Here is a 16,560-nt window from a genome sequence, read left to right on the forward strand (position 1 = left end):
ACGATAACGCCTCGCGCTACCGCTTTGTCTTATCTCCGTCGCGATTGCATGAGCTGGCTCGCGAGGTACCGTTTTTCTCCGTATTTGCATAGAGCCTTGCGTATATAGTTGCGGCCGTCTTGCGCGAGTGGGTGCTCCGCGATGTTCCGCGCGTTACGCCGAACGCGAGCGAGAAAAGCCTGCGAGGAGGCTGCGGGCAATAAGTTTCTCTCCCGGGAGCGGTACGTTTCGAAACGAGTATTTGTACTTTTCATTTCAATTCCCTCGGCGCGGCACGATAGATCACGCGTTCTATTACCGCATTGGCCATCGCCGCGCATCACGCGCTTCACAGGCATTAAGCGCGCTAACGTGAGCGTGTAAGTGCCTTTTTATCTTGCGCCTTTACGCGGCTGTTTATGTGACTTACACGCGAGATCGCACGGGCGCGAGCCGTTAAATTGAACACGAAAGTTACAGCCGCGCACCTAAATTGCGCATTAACGCCGCGGTCTGCGTTCGTACGTAACGGATTTTAATAAACCGACGATGATGCGCCGGATATTAAAGAGAATCCTCGTAAAAAGAAAGAAAAACGGCATCCTCCATTATCTTTGGCCGTTCTCAGGCCCATTTCTTTTAGCGAGATCTCCCGGTGAGATCGCGTCTCATTGAAAAGGTCGAAAATTACATTTGCAAGATATTTCTCCGGACATTTTTTCCTTCTCGAGGATATTTTCTTTAAAGTAAAATTGACAATTACAGTCGGCTAGTAAGAGAACGGCGCGTGATATTTGAGATGCGCACAATTATAAAAGTATATTACATATACTTAATATAAATTTTAAAATTTGGATCTTATTAGAATTATATTTCGTGCTATCTTTAGCGAAATTCTTTTCAGTCTTACACTTTTGAATATGCAGGTAAGATCGTTAATTAGATTTGCATTCTGCATGATTAGAAAATTAAATGAGAAAACAAAAAAAAAACAAAGTAACTGAAAAGCCCAAAATGGCCAAAAATGTAAGAGTACAATATTCTTTCGTAATAAAATTAAATTTGTAGTTATGTTAAAAGGTCGAATGAAACAGTACAATAGAGTACATCAAAAGTTAGAAATAAAAATTTGGCCGATAATACTTTCTCGCACTTTGCATTGTGAAGAAGCGATCTGAAATGTGTAATTTGCTCAAGAGGAGAAAGAGAGAGAAAAAGAGAGTGAGAGAAAGTGTACATCCCCTGATGGAATTGAGATTGTTTTGTAGCGTAGCGCGGCAGCCAATTGGCGGCAGGGCCGATGAAAAACGCGCGACCTCAGGCATATACTGCCCTTTGTCCATTCCCATTTGGAATTCTTAAAAGTGCCTCCCGTCCCTCCCATACGTTCTTCTTTTTTTTGCCATAAAGGCGAGAACACCAGACAACAATAAGATGAGGAGTGTTCGTTCGGTTAAAGTGGCGGTGGCGACGATAAAAATCCAAGTACCTTGCAATTACATCTGCAGGTAAGCAAGGTTCGCGACTAGCGATGGCTACGAACGTGCAGATCGAGGAGTGCCCGATAAACTGTCGTTTTTCGAAATTCTCAGACACGCGTTTACTTCAAAACTCACCGATTCGGAATTAAGGAAATTACTGTTTGCGAAATTACAATTGAATATCTGACATGCAGCCTTTCTCAGTTCGACAGAAGAATCAATCGACGTTTGTTAACGCGAGAATGATTTAAGTCAATAACATCTGATTGTTGTATTAGAAGTATTAGAACCATCAGACAACTATTGTTTTATACAGAAAAAATGGTAATTACTTTAATTGCGAGGAATCGACAGTTACAAAAGCGTTGACTAGAAGATTTTACTTCGTTTAATATCAGAGTTACAAACTGCGTTTTGGTCGTGCACATCACTATCGTGGAAGACCTCACGGCAGCCTCGGCAGAGTGCTTGGCTTCTGCGGCTACTAACAGAGAAGACGAGAGCGGTGAAAAAAGGGGCACCTCTCTTGCGTAGCACCTGCCACCTCTTGCTTACATTGCCTTACTCAACTTCATTTACACGTGCATTACTCGTCTAAATACTTGCCGAAGATTGGCGCATCGCCATCGTATACGGTGCTTTACGCGGGAGTGCGGCGTGCATCGCGATATCGGGAGATGTAAAGAAGGGAGGTGCATATTTTCCGACCGCAGAAAGCTTGCGAGAACCTCCGCAAGAATTCCCTTCGTGATAAAAGCTTTACTGAAAACTACGAAATTATCGATAACATATAAAAAAAATAAAAAAAATATAGCGTTGTTTTATTTCTTTTTGTTATTTTATATTTTATAAGTTAAATTACAATATAAAATTTTCTTTCGGCTCTTTATATCTTTTTTTAAGTAAATGTTTCTTAAATGATATCTACGAGAAATAAATAATTGTGCACTTAAATCTCGTGACTCGAGAGGGAAATTGATAGCTGGCGCGGGATTTTAAAGCGTTCGCATTTGCGGCCACCATTCTTTTCCCGTGCTCTGTCGCTCCCTTTGCTTCTAACGTTTTCTTCGTAGCAGTTCGAGAAGAGAGATCGATATGACCTCGCGCAAGATCTAATTAAACCTACGATGTTCTCGGAAACCAAGACGATGAAGATGGATTTCCTAGTACAGCTGGGGTTGGCCTTAGAAACAAATTCTATTTTTTTCCTCTCTTTCTCACACGTGAGAAAGAGAGAACAAGCTTCTTTTGCCAACCTTGACCGAACCAGCCGAATAACTGAGCTTACGCTTAAACAGAAAGTTCGAAGATAAATCGATAATGCAGTCAAGATTTATGGTAACATCGCGATCGAGACTCTCTTGGGCATTAGATGATGGTATGTACAATGCTTGCTAATAAACCGGAGCGCGCACGAGGAGGGTATTAAATATCAGAATGAAATTCTATCGGGCCGATGCGGTGTGCGGCGTGGCGGTGCGCGCGTGCCTGCAAATACTCCTCCCTACATTATTATAACCGGGGACGGCTATACTGCGTATTTTATTAGCGGGATTAATTATAAACCCTAGCAATGCATTAAAAAAAGGGAGAAGGGGGGAAGAAACGTAGAGCCGTTGACTCCGGCAACGGGGTCGCGCGGTGCATCAAGATAATCTGCGCGATTGTAATGGGAATATTTATTCCGCGCGACGTGAACTTCTCTCGCGGCCGCGGAAACGAATTCCCGCCGCCGCGCGAGAGTAAGAAACAATCCGTACAGTGATAATTACGACGTCCAATTCAACATGCGCGTGTATATGTGTGTGTGTGTATGTACGATACACAAACTTTACGATTAAAGTCGACAGTTATTTATATTAGACACAAGATGTTGTATATTAAAGACGTACAGACTACAGAAGAAGGCTATGATCAAGCTAACGGCCAGCGTCACAAAAAATTCACCGCGTGATTATTCCGCTGTACTTTACGACACTTGACTTGGGAGGGGGCGCGGGGGGGGGAAGAGGAAGGATCAAAATCGTTATAATTACGCGCTAAACGTTAGTTAGCCAAGGCTCACGGCGTCCCACGGTCGATAAAGGCCACTTCGTCGAGCTAACGCGCGCATCAGAAAATTCGCACGGATTAAGATTAGAGATACAATCGGGCGGTAGTTGCTAATGGTTTATTACGCGCTGTCCGCGCATCTCCCGCGGGCATCTCCTCGCAGATGCCCGCTCCTCCTAGCCATGAAAATGACTCGGCTGTTCATAGCCTGCTCTCCGAGGGCAGCGTTACTCGGTCATGCCTGTCAACGATCCGACAATCGATATCGCGGGCATCGATCGGCACGCCGCCGCCGCGCCGCGGCTGCGCTGAGCCGGGCCGAGCCGAGCCGAGCCGAGCCGTGCTAGGCCAGGCCAAGCCGGACCGTTCCGGAGCCACGCCGGAGCCGTTCCCAATTAGGACGCACGTGCTTCGCATTTTTCAGCGGGCGTTTCATATAAAATAAATGTGCTAACTAACCAATTACAGCGAGACAGCCCCTGGGAGACGACCGGTTGCATCGCCGGCGCTCATTAGTGTCACGCTTAAGTGCCGATTGCACCTTCGCCGCGCGGCACGGTGCGGCGCGGCGCGGCGCGGCCCAGCAGATGCGATGACGATGATGCATCGCGATTCCACGACCGGCCCCGAGAAAGTCAATATCGCACGCCGGAATTCCGCGATAGCCCGTCAAGCTGACGCGTCAGGCTTGACCGATGACTCTCCTTTGTATCGCGCTTCAAAGAAAGTGCAGTCATTATTTCTGAATAGCAGGATCTTACTTTTCAAATAACTCACGTTTTATTCTTTCCCGACGGGAAATGGGGGAAGCTAGATCCAAGATTTTCATCCGTTGCTTCAGTATTGTTCTATAATGTATCATTTGCGTACAGGACAAGAGCGCCGTTTTTTCGCGTTTTCGCGCCTCCCTTGAACGACGAGTATGCGCTCGGATCGACGGGGGAAGCTCGGCACGGACACGAACTTTCAATTTAAGTTCCTTTCAATTTAAGTTCCTGCGCGGCGTTCCGCTTTCGGAACGTGACAGTGCAAAGGACACTCGCCCGAAGAATCCCCGCGCGCGCGTGTGCGAGCGCGCGAAACAAACGCGCCCGATTACGATTCCCGCGTCGGCCCCCCCGACCTTGCGGCCCCGTAAAAGTGCATAATCGCGCGCCTCGCATCAGTGTGTTGCAGCGTTTCCCTTGATCTTGGGCTCGCCGTAAGCGCGCGGTTAGACGCGGGGAGAGCTTTGTTTCCTCAGTGCAGCGGAGCCACACCCTGGCTTGGCGTATATAGCCAACATTTCTACATTTTACACGCACACACATACACACACACACACACACACATACATCGGTATAATAATAATTGTTCGCGCCCTTGCGTCGAAAATGGCGGCCTTGTCCTTGCGAGGCCGCTGCAAGGCCGCGCTCCTCGGACGCATCCGTCGCCCCGCCGCGCCGCGTCGTGGGAAAAGATCGCTTCGCGGAGATCTCCTCGCCGATGGACCCTCCGGCTCGCCTTGACTGATCCTTTCCACAGATCGGTACGAATACTACTACTACTACTACTACTATCTGCTCGTACGTACTGCTGCTCTAACTAAACGCGCTCACGATAAATATAGAATTAAACGGATTCGCGCCGATGGCATTAATGAGCTCGGCGTGTTTCGCATACGCGCGCTACACCGCGCGCCGTGCCACCCCTCGCGACGTAATATCGCGCCAAATGAAACCAGGAAATGATCTCGTTGCTGTAATTTCGATCTCGTTAAAGGGATCCTTTCTCGCTATCTTTTCATCGAGAACACAGAGAGACGCGGGTAAGACGTGTCGGGGAAATCTTGATAGGCCGAAGAGTCATCATTTCGATGTGTTAATATAAAAATAGGCGATAGTGATGGATTACAGAGAATTGGAAGATGAGTCAGATTGAGGTAAAAAACTCGCGCTGCAAGGTAATACAAGGAAGTATGATTGCGCGGAAGAGCAGCCGCTCTTCTTGACGACTTCAGGAGTTAGTGGAGTAAATTGAAATGAGTGTGGAAGTGAGTCAGCAAACAACTGCTTAGTTTAAAATCTGATTCAGCTTCTAATCCCATTCAGCCGTCATCGCAATAATATTGTCATTTTGATAACAGTTGTAACATCCGTACTTACATCTTTTTGCATTGCTACGGGACGAACAGCGAGTAAAGCGAATCGTGAATCAAGTGTACAATTGTAATCTTCGTGGGAACAGAATGTAGAAATGATTTATTCAAAACGGGATCGAAATTGAGAGAATTTTGCGAGGGATTCCAATTGAAAATTAAAGTAAACAATTAAATTAAATTTAATTATTATTGGAGGTCCATTAGAAAGAGAGAGGAAAAAATACTCGTTCAACAGGATGCGAAAAAACCGCGACACAGGTTGCAGCGATTGTGACATGTTATATCAACGAGATACGCACCACTTTGTGGTGCAACTTTTTCAGGAACTTTCGCTACTCCTTCGATCTTGTTAGCAGCTTCAAATGGCATTCTCTTGTACGCTCGGCTGCTCGCGCAATATTCAGTGATTTTTGCGAAATTCTCATCCGATAGCGCGGCGCGGCGCGGCACACGTATCATTTGCGTCCCGCTATTAGCAAGCTATTTGCTCGTTAATCCGCGTAACGCGATCGTGTGAGAATTTGCCGCAACCCACACCGACGGATTTGATGTTATCGTAGATGGAGTAACTATAATACGGATTCTCGTTGTATTTCGCGAATATCGCGGGGGACCGTTACATCCCTCAGAACACAACTACGACGGTAAATTGCAGCGACAATCTCCGTTCGCGGTATTCCCAGAACTTAGACGGAAATTCGCGCTTGCTTGCTTGCTTGCTTAACGATCGGATCGAAATCCGGCGACGCTTCGCAAACCGCGGTGAAATGAGAATCGACGATGACGATGACGATTAGATCGCTAGTGACGACGGTTAGATCACACGAAAACGCGGCGACGGGACTTGCGTATCCGCATTGCGTAACGCTTTCGTCCGCGAATTTAACAGTAACGGACCGGCGATTTCTTTCGTCTGTCAACCGGCAAAATGATCGTGCCCTCGTGTGTAATTGCCGTGATGTTTCTCGCTTGGCGTAACACTGATAGTCGCGTAATGTGCAGGAAGATCGATGAACGGAAGGCTCGAGACGAAGTTTCTTAGAAATGGACAAATTTAAAGATATTGATAAAAATTAATTTTATATAAAATTCCGAATTCTTATTAACATCTTGTTGAGCGGACGTTTTATACAGAAATGCCAATTATTTTTTATATAATTTAATGGAAATAAAATTTCATTTATAATGTATAAACATAAAAAAAAACAAATCATGACATTTAATAAAAGATAAACAATTACAAATCCTACAAGAAAAAAAAACGAGTTAACTTGTCACCAGAACAGTGACAAGTTCAGCAAGTCGTCAATAACAGTCAGGCAACAAAACGAACTAATATGTCTCTGTCAATAATGTGTCAAAAATCAAAGACCGATTTATGTATCTTTAACTTTTTTTATTTCTTTCCTATTCATTTCTATTCATACAAACACACGTCCTAATTTGCCTAATAGGATTAAAGATTAAGTCTAGTGAATGTTACAAGACTTAAGACTCTCATTGTACACGCGGCTTGAGAGATTTCCATAAAAAGGACTATACGGTGTATGAGAGAGAAAAAGAAAGAGAAACCGGTAATGATGTAACGCGTCGGACGTTCGCGTCAGTAATGTACGCTCGACAAAAATTAAAGCCAAGGTCGTTCCACTTTCCACCCACTCGGAAATCATCGATTTGCCCGTAATTTTTACGATCTTATTCGCGATGTCGGAGCGCGCGAGCGGATCGCATTGAGATGCGATGTGTAAATTCAAAGTTGCGCGCGCAAGAGGAAGGTTATCACGCGCGATATCGTCGTCGCTGAATCTCGTACGAGTGTTACCAAATATAGGAACTATGCTGGGCTCGTTTTATTTAAGTACAGCCGTATAAGGAAGTTCGCATGTGTAACATTTCAGTCACAGATGGGGTTTGTCTTTTGCGAAAGCGCGCGTCATTTCTTGTGGCGCGGATGCACTTCTGTTCTGAGCGGGACGCGGTTGAATTCCCGAGCGTGATAAACACGTGACCGCGTTCGAAGAGAATAAAGTGTTTTTAAAATTTAGTATTGAAGATGAAATTAGCTTTCAAGTAACTCAGAGGAAAAACTCGAAGGGTAGTCAAACGTCTATCTTTAATATTAAAGAGAGTTGGCATATGCGTATATAAACTTAAACAGAGACGATCTAACAAAGCTCACAACGATCGCAAACCCGCCTCCATCCATCCTTCCTTCCTTCCTTCCTTCCTTCTTTCCTCTCTAAGATTGATCTGTGCGCCTCTCTAGGGAGGTATAGCTTCTGATCCCAGATCCACGATCTGATCAGCTGCCATTTAATCTCAGCACGCCGCAATTGTCAGCTCCTCGTGCCTCGTCGTTGCTGTGCATACAGCAAAGAGAGAGAGACTGACTCAGGCTACCACGAGGGCGATTATTACGGGGCTCCTAGGCAGGAAGAGAGTATCGAGGGCGGTGCGCGCGCTCCTGTGGGGTAACAGCTCCTCTCAGCGAGCAACAATAGGACCCATATTGAATAAACCCACGTCCACGTAGGTCGGACGAGGCGCTCGTATTCTGTTAACCGGCGCGGCGTTACGGAGGACTCCGCGGGCGAGGCTCAGGTACTGCTGGCACTGACAGCGAGGCTGAGTAGAGGTGGTGGCACACGATATACCAGCAGCGCGGCGCAGCTACACGACCGGCCGGACGAGTGTGTGCGTGCGGCTCTTGGTGCCGATGGACCTCTTACACTCCACTCAGTTCGAGCCGGGCGTCAGTGACTTCGCGTCCGCCGATCCGATCGGATCCTCTTCAAAAGGTGCGCGCGTTCCTCCGTGAGACTACCAGAAGGTAGTCGGGCAAATTGGACCATTCGATCGTCGCCTTTAAGAAAATCGGTACTGAACGTGCGGTGATAGTTGTAGTACTCTCCTTTTGGGTATTTTTTATACTTTGTTCATCCCTCGGCTCGTGCCCTTTTCACGCACAATTAAAACATCTTCAAAAATAAATATCTAAAATGAGTCTCTCATATTTTTTTCTTAATTCAATCTATTTTATTTATTATTGTAGAATTCGAATTTGTCCGTCTACGTAAATTCGAAAACGCGCGATTATTTTTATTGCATGTCATCGTAGAACACAATTGTACTTCCGCTTTTATCGGGATTAGTGAACAATTTTGCAATTAAATAAATGTAATGACGTCCATCGAAGAAGCACGCCGTAGATTTGCAGAGCGACGTGTTTCCGCGGTCAGACTACGCGGCTGCACCCCGATAGCGAACACTCTGACTATATCGCCCTGTCCGTCTGTTTTCAGACCACCGCGATGCAGCGCGACCTCGGCCGACAAGGTGTCTGAAGGATATCCCCGCGGGATCTCTCTCCAACCTCTCTCTCTGGCCTTCGCCTCTCCTCGCGGGATACGGTAGGTCCTGTTCGTATGGCTACCAGGATGCAGCTCAGACCCAGTTATCGAGGCGTCCAAAGGCACCCCGCGGCCCGCGCGCACGGCTCGGCATAAAGCAATAAAAGCGCCCGCGCCGTACGAGATATATCTCGCGAGGCTTCGCGTAAGAAACGGCGAAAGAAAGCCGGCTGCACCGGTAAATCATAAACGCCACGGGGATCGAACCCCACGGGAGATAACTGCCTTCGCGTCAGGAGATACAGAGAAAGAGAGAGAGGAGAGAGCAAACTCTCGGTTAACCGAGCGGGATTCATCGTTCGTCGATCGCACGTCCATCGGAACCATCTATCCTCGAACGTCTCTCGGGTGGCATTCGAAAACGAAACAGGAAGAGGACCCCATTCAACGTTCATCATCGGGAAAACAGGACGTCCGGAAAAGTACCTCGGCTGCGCGCGCGCGCGAGAGACGATCTTCATCGTAAGCGTCTCTTGCTCGCCATCGCGGACATCATCGATGGTCCTGATAGCTTAGAGTCCATAAGATACGGCCTCACACGTGTATAGACAGTCGTCGCTCGCGAGTGTTCATCACAGGATACACCGCCGGTAGATCGTAATAGTTTAAGGGCCGCCGAGGAGAGATGTTTGCCTGCTCGCTCACGCAACGGTGTTTACCGTCGAGAATATTATCGATAGATACGCGATAGTCTTGCCGTAACGCGTTTGCGCTACCGCCCCTGATCAATCGCGGGAGGAGGAGGATGATCGATCGCGTGTGTGAAAAGTGTAACGCGGAAAGTGGCAAACCCGCGAGCGGATCGACGCCGACGGCGATCGCCTTGACAGTGCCTCCGCCGACAGTACGCAGGAACGATCGACCGGCACGCTCGACGCGGTGTCTCGTCGACGGTGTCTCGTGATTCTCGATCTCTCACTGCGCGCTGTTGCCCCGGGCAACAGTTTATAGTGACTAGTGAACGGAGTCTCGCTGTATTGTTTACAACGGGTCGAGATCAACGAGCCGGCTTTAATGCCCGCTGCAAATCAATTTTATACTATTCGATAAAGGAATCGATTTTCTCGTTCTCGAGATATATATATGCAAAAGTAACGATCGCCCTTCGTGTGTCTAACTTGATCTCTCCTTTATTTGCCGCGAGCGGCAATTTCACGGCGAGGATTACCTGACCGCTGGCAAAGTGTCGAAAATAACTCACAATCAGCGCTGAGAGAGGGTTAATGTCACTATCATCGCGCCGCGAGACGGAAAGTGACGGTTGCCGTGCGGCCGCGGCGGAGTGACATAATTGAAGAAGAAAGTGCCAGCGCGAGTCCGAGCCCGTTATTAAGCGGTAATGTGCGGGTGCCGCGGGGGCAGCGAAGATGCCCACGAAAGCGTGCGTCGCGCTCGCTCCGCCACCACGGGGATTAAATGACGCTAAGCCCACGAGCTCCGCGGCGTTATCCTGAGAGAGGACTGTCGCGCTCGAATCAACCTCAGTTTTTTGATTCCGACACCCTCCGACCGGCTCTCGCCCGAAGTGCTCGATGCTCTCCGTAACCGTGCGCGCGGTGACGCCGTTTCGAAACGCGTGAGACCATGTCGTCGAACGGTGAATTCTCGACGATGTCCAGCGAGGAGATGCCGTCGCTGCCGAAATCCCTGCCGAGCTCGAGAGAAGCCACCGCCGAGGGCGGTTCTGGTTCCAGCGGCGGATACATGCCGCTACGGGAGTTCCTGGATCGATTCTCGTTACCAAGGGTCGTCCGACTCGAGGGTACCGGCGGCAGACCGGTGCTCCTGTACAAGCAGCAACAGCGATCGTTGAGAGTCACGGCGAGCCTACTAATACACCGGTACCGGCATGACGTCAAGGTGGGACCGGAGATCGTCATCCCGGAGGGTTATCCAGGTGAGGATTTTCCTTAGATCGACTGTGTTTGATGCGAAACGATTATTGCGACCCGGTTGCATTGAGGAAATTGCGATTAGTCAGGTCTCCGACGTTTATTGTTCCTCCTCACGCGGAGAATTATTCCGAAAAGCGGAATAACTGCAAAAATCATCATTTCTCATTTTGATTCGACAACCACTTGACTCGATAATTTAATATCACAAAATGAAAAAATTCTCGGTTTGCAATCGACTGGAGTTACTTTTCTCGAGAAAATTAACGTAGAAATCAAGAACTAGTAAAAAAAAAATATGAAAATCGAAAGCGTATATCTTCTTGACATCCTTTCGACGTTTTTTTGGACGTCTCGCGTTTAATGTTATTTGAATTGGTACTGACGCAGCCTCTCTTTTAATGGCCTATGGTCTCGTGTGCGATAGTCGACAGCGCGTAGAACGTAAATTATGCTCGGCAGAGCGAACGGTAACGGTTGTGGAGATCATCCGGCTGGAATCATCGGAACAGGTTATAGACTCCATCGAGCTCACGCTCGCGTTTGCGTTGGCGATCGCGTGGACGTGCGAGAAGCTGCAAGAAAAATGATAATGCTTCGACTTCTCTCTCTCTCTCTCTCCTTCTTCTCTTTCTCCTTCTCTCTCGCTTGAAGGGGACAGGCAGACTGTCTCTCTTCTTTCTCTCTCTTTCGAGAAAGGGAAGAGCCTCTTCGTCATACGATTAATACTCCGACTCGTTCTTTTTCGTCTCAATCGTAAACCACTTTGTGGCGAAGTAAGTCGCGAGGCACGGCTGCGCAGCGGAGGCCGCCGCTCTTCTGCGTGCGCACTATCCACCGCGACTTATATTGGTTTCTGGCATCGGAAATGGAAATTACGAGGCAATAAAGCGCGGTAATGCGGACCTATTAGATCGAATGGACGGGAGGTAAAGTGGGGAATGTTTAGGCTCGATGGTGGCTCGACAGCTTGAAGAGAGAACCGTCAGCTAACGACGCCTGGTTCTTTCGCGCCCGCGAGCAGCTATTCAATACATTGGCATATTTCTCCTCGCCCTTCCCCTCCCTCGCTACTCCATCTCGCCGATCTCGCGTGTACGCTGTCTCCCGTCTCTCCTTCGTCGTCTTCATGTTCTCCTCTTCGTCCTCGTCCTCCTCTTCAGGACGTGAAATTGGCGTCACCGAACGACAGTGTCGCGCTCGACTCGCCGCTAACTGGCCTCTAATAAACGCACTTCGTATTTTAATGAAAATGTCATCGGTGAGACGATGCGTGGCGATTATGAGTCAGACATGTTAAGTGGCCGGAGCTGCGAGCTCTTCGATCGAGAGAGAGAGTTGGCATTTAATGCGCGTTTTCGCCTCTTGCTATCTCGTCAATGAACGTCCGCGAGGCGATTACGCACGTCGCGCGGCCCGATTGCAAACCTCTGACGAATCGTGAAATACGTGAGGGAAAACACGTTCTCCGAATTGACGTCACAGCTAACAAAATTTCGTCATGTATTTTTTTTCTTCTCTTACTCGATCAACGGTCCCCAGGCGACTCACGCGACAGAAATGTCACACTCCCGCGTGCGAATAAATTATTTCGCGCGGAGCGCGGTCGATGATTCACGGTGCGCGAGAGTTCAAGGTGCTGATAAACGTTTTCTAGCTTCTGCCTAGATCCCACGCCGACCTTGAAGCGGCTTTGGATCACATCGGCATTTGCCGCCACTTTTCCCTTCCGGCTCCGCTATTCGACTTCTCTCTTTACGCTTTGCCCACTCGACAGCCGCACACTCAAGCATTTGAAAGGCTTTGAAATTGAAACTCTTAACACTGGGATATCACTTTGAGAGAAAAGTGTTTCGTATTTATGACTATAATTGCATGGTAAAATAATTACGGTTAATAACTAGGAGCTCCATTTCTACAATTGTTAGTAATAATACTTAATAGTTCTATTAAACAAATATATAATATATTGATACTACAAATACCTTATAATCGAAATACAGTAATTGCAATATTTTTCTCTCTGTACACGGAATCACAACGGACAGAGGACAGAGGACGAATGATAAAAAATAAGTGCTTTTTCGGCAATTCTTTCCATTCTCTGGCAATGTTTCCAAGCGATCGCACTTTTTAGAGACAGACGCTGAACGGGCCGCTCATTATTCAACGAGCAGGAGGTCGAGGACACTTTGAACCGAGCGGAGTGGCGCGTGTATGCGGATACAAGCTCCTCGCGTCGACCGCGTCATAAATTCGCACTTGAAGCGGACGTGAGATTGGCTACATATGCATCGCGCGGTACTAACAGTAAATCGAGCCGGGAAAACGTTACTCCACGCCCACGAATTCGCCACGTAGCGTCGCGACGTAACTCTCACGCGGTGTAAAACCGTGTGGGGGATGGTGAAAAAGACCGCGGCACCATCCCAGAGGTCCAGACGTTCCTCGCGATGAATTAGTTCCGCGTTTTAAACGTTCGGCAAGAACGCGCCGGGGCCCGGGCCGTTCTTCCGCGGTGATAATAAAGGAAACGTCGCCGGAACGTTTACTATTGGTCGCCACGGCAAAAAAAAAAACGCCGGGCGGGCATGCAGATCAAATAGCGGACCGTTTGCGCCGAAGCGAACGAGAAGTCACGCGGCGTTATCGTCCGTATGTTTTCCCTCGTTGGCGGATACGACGACGGCGCGACGTGCGGCTTTCCTTCCCGGCTCTGAACTCTCTCTCTCTCTCTCTCTCTCTCTCTCACTCTCTCCTTCCTCTCGTCTCCACCTTCTCGCGGTGAAAACTGCGGGATTGCTTTTCCTTATGGCCGGCGGCTTCGTTTGCTCGTCATTTTATGAACCATCGGACCAGAAACGCGGGACTCTTCCCGGCGAGGAGTTCGCTTGGGAAACCTGAAGATTCTCAGTATTCAAAGCTGTTCATTTCGCGTCATCTAAATTCCGACCAGCGCGCCGTGATAAATCTCACTATTTTACGGAACAAAAGCCGTTTCCTCCTTGGCTCTCTGTCTTCGTCCCGCCCCGGCTGCTTTTCCCTACGCGTCATTGTGGAATTTCAACCGGCCGGCGGTGCGCGGCACTCGATTCCGAGTCGGCCGGACACTTTCGTCATCTGGCTTAATCCCATTTGTCCGGCGAGGCGCACGTGCGTGAAATGCACGAACACTGCTGTAGCTGCAGTTAAGCGCAACCACCGATCCGGATTGTTGTCGCGCGGAGCCACGTTGCGATTTCGCCGACATGCATGACATAATCCGACTCGCCATTCGACTTCCGTCTGTCCGGCGCGACAATTATCCGTAGAGTTAACGAGATCGCGATGAGGAATTTCGTCATACACTTTCTTCTAAGCAATTACCGCATGATTTTCCGTGCCGCTGTAATATAATAGCGTGACAAGGCGACTTTAATCGAACGATCGAATTTTGACTTTTCATCGTTGGATGAGAGAAAGGCACGCTCGTTACGTAGATGTCATCTGCGTGGCGAAATTGAATCCCGCCAACGGCAATACTTCGGATACTTTTTATTTTGGTAACGGGGAATGCCGGGATAGTTAGTATCACGCAGATTAAACACACGTCGTGATTCCGCGTGTACGCCTGCATCGCATCAACTCGTAATTTTCCGCCGCGGAAAGAACCGGGTAAAAAGAGTCTGAAGCCTGGCTTTCGTCGAAGGGAGAATCATCAAAGTTGCAGCTGGATGTATTGGAGGCGTGTGCCAACTGTACATCATCGTAATCAGCTTTCCCCGCCCGAGTAAAAAGCGCACTGAATATATTTTTCTCGTGCACTAATGTTTTCGCAAGGAGTTGTGCGATTCCCGCGAAAGAAAAAAGGGAGACATTCGAGAGTCGGATAAGAAACACGATAAGAAGTCGCGTGTAAAGCCCGTATCAGACTACACATTGGAAATTCAAGAATTGAAAATTAAAATTTGATCAATCAAATAATTTTCATTTCAATTGGTTGAATTCTAATAATAAATTTCATATTAAAAAAATTTCCAATTCGCAATCCTCCAATGCGTGGTCTAATACGTCTCGAATCAAAGTGCACGAGATGATCCTTAACATTTTTTATTTCATTGGTGAGACTCATTATTTTTTCGAGGTTACAGCCACTTATTTCAATGTAAAATCCGACAGATCAATATTCAAGGAATTGAGCAAAAAATTGTGACTCTTATCACGACTACAATCGCGATATTGTCGCGATAGTTCCCCGGCTCTAGTTTCGCGCAACGAAAGGAAGAGGGTGTCATTAGAGTATCGCCCCGACGCGGATCGTCCGTTTGGCGAAACGGAATTCCCCTCGTCGGAGATGCGCAACTTGAACCCTCAACCGGGATAAAATTACTAGAGGAAGATTCAGAGGCGCGCGTCCGATTCCAAGGACTGATAAGGACGATGGACGATATCGCACAAATCACCGGCCGCAGCTTAACTGCTATTCGCGCGAATCCCGGGACGCGAGAAAGAGAGAAAGAGAGAAAGAACCAACTACTCTCCGCGCGCATCGCACTGGCCGGGCTCCAGTTTACAGTAATTTATTAGGCGTGTAAACCTCGAGAGAGAAGCGCGCGGCTCTCGTCGGCGGCGTCGAGGGGTCGACGCCCTTCTTCTCTCTCATGTGAGAGACATAGGGGTCCTCTCTTATCCTCCTTCATTTCTTTTTCCTCCCTTTCTCACTCACTCTCTCTCTTTCTCTCTCTCTCTCTCTCTGTTCTCATTTTCTTTTTCTCTTCCTTGCCCGCGCCCGCTGCACCGTTAACACGCGTTCGACGAGGGATGATGATGCCGGTAGCCCCTAAAGTTTTATGGAGCGGTTTACGAGATAATCGCGCACCCGCTCATTTCGGCAAACGGTGCGAGGGAACCACCTTTCGACAGTTGGCCGTTCGCCCGCGGCCGAGTATCCGGGCAGTCCGGGGAACGTTCGCGATGCACCGTTGCGATCCCGCTGTCGGCCGCGAAAAGAAAAAAAGGCAAGGTAAAACGATCTCGCGCGCGCGCTGCCGACGGAGGAAAGGCGAATCGTCGTAAAAAGTTAAACGCGAGTGACCGATAGCACGATGTGCGAAACGATCAGGCCTAGCGGGACATCGTCCTGTTCTCGCGCATTTCATACCGAGCAAAAAGGGGCATTTGCTACCTCCCCCCCTTTCTTGTTAAGGACGTAATATCTTTTTATCGTATAAATATTTACGAGATTTGTATTTTTCGTCATGTTGGCGATATGATAAAAATATAGTATTTCACTCGGGTATAAATAAAAATGTAAAAATTTTGCGCGCAATCGTCCTTCACGCCGCCTCTCTCACGTGTGGGGGAATTATCGACGATCGCTTTTGTGCGTGTCGTAGCAGATCGGCGATTTCGCGCATTCGCACGCGAGGGAAGAGAGGACTCTCCTCTCTGTCTCTCCCGGACGGCGAAGCGGAGAATGAATTGCGTGCAGTATCGCGATCGTGATTGCGGGCCGAGGGATCGTATAGATCGGCTTATCCGGCATGGCCGTATGGTTTTACTGCCAACTGCCCGACCCGGCGCAGATGTCTCGGCTCTTTCTCTCTCTCTCTCTCTCTCTCTCTCTC

The 16,560-nt window shown here is 48.3% G+C and overlaps 1 protein-coding gene across 2 annotated transcripts in view; it reads left to right on the plus strand.

The window, feature by feature from the left end:
• The first annotated feature begins 8,390 nt into the window (after positions 1 to 8,390).
• LOC105454236 overlaps positions 8,391 to 16,560 on the plus strand; it is a 16,808-nt gene continuing 8,638 nt past the window's right edge. Inside the window, exons 1-2 of one of the 2 annotated variants that reach the window (XM_011696737.1) lie at positions 8,391 to 8,450; positions 8,955 to 10,959. In XM_011696737.1, the coding sequence (XP_011695039.1) occupies positions 10,647 to 10,959 (313 nt within the window). In that variant the 5' untranslated portion in view covers positions 8,391 to 8,450; positions 8,955 to 10,646. Of the gene's footprint in view, positions 8,530 to 8,954; positions 10,960 to 16,560 lie in introns of both variants that reach the window. The other variant, XM_011696736.1, reaches the window with a different exon arrangement.

Source organism: Wasmannia auropunctata, unplaced genomic scaffold, assembly GCF_000956235.1.
Source record: "Wasmannia auropunctata unplaced genomic scaffold, wasmannia.A_1.0 LD335987.1, whole genome shotgun sequence".
NCBI classification, from domain to species: Eukaryota; Metazoa; Arthropoda; class Insecta; order Hymenoptera; family Formicidae; genus Wasmannia; species Wasmannia auropunctata.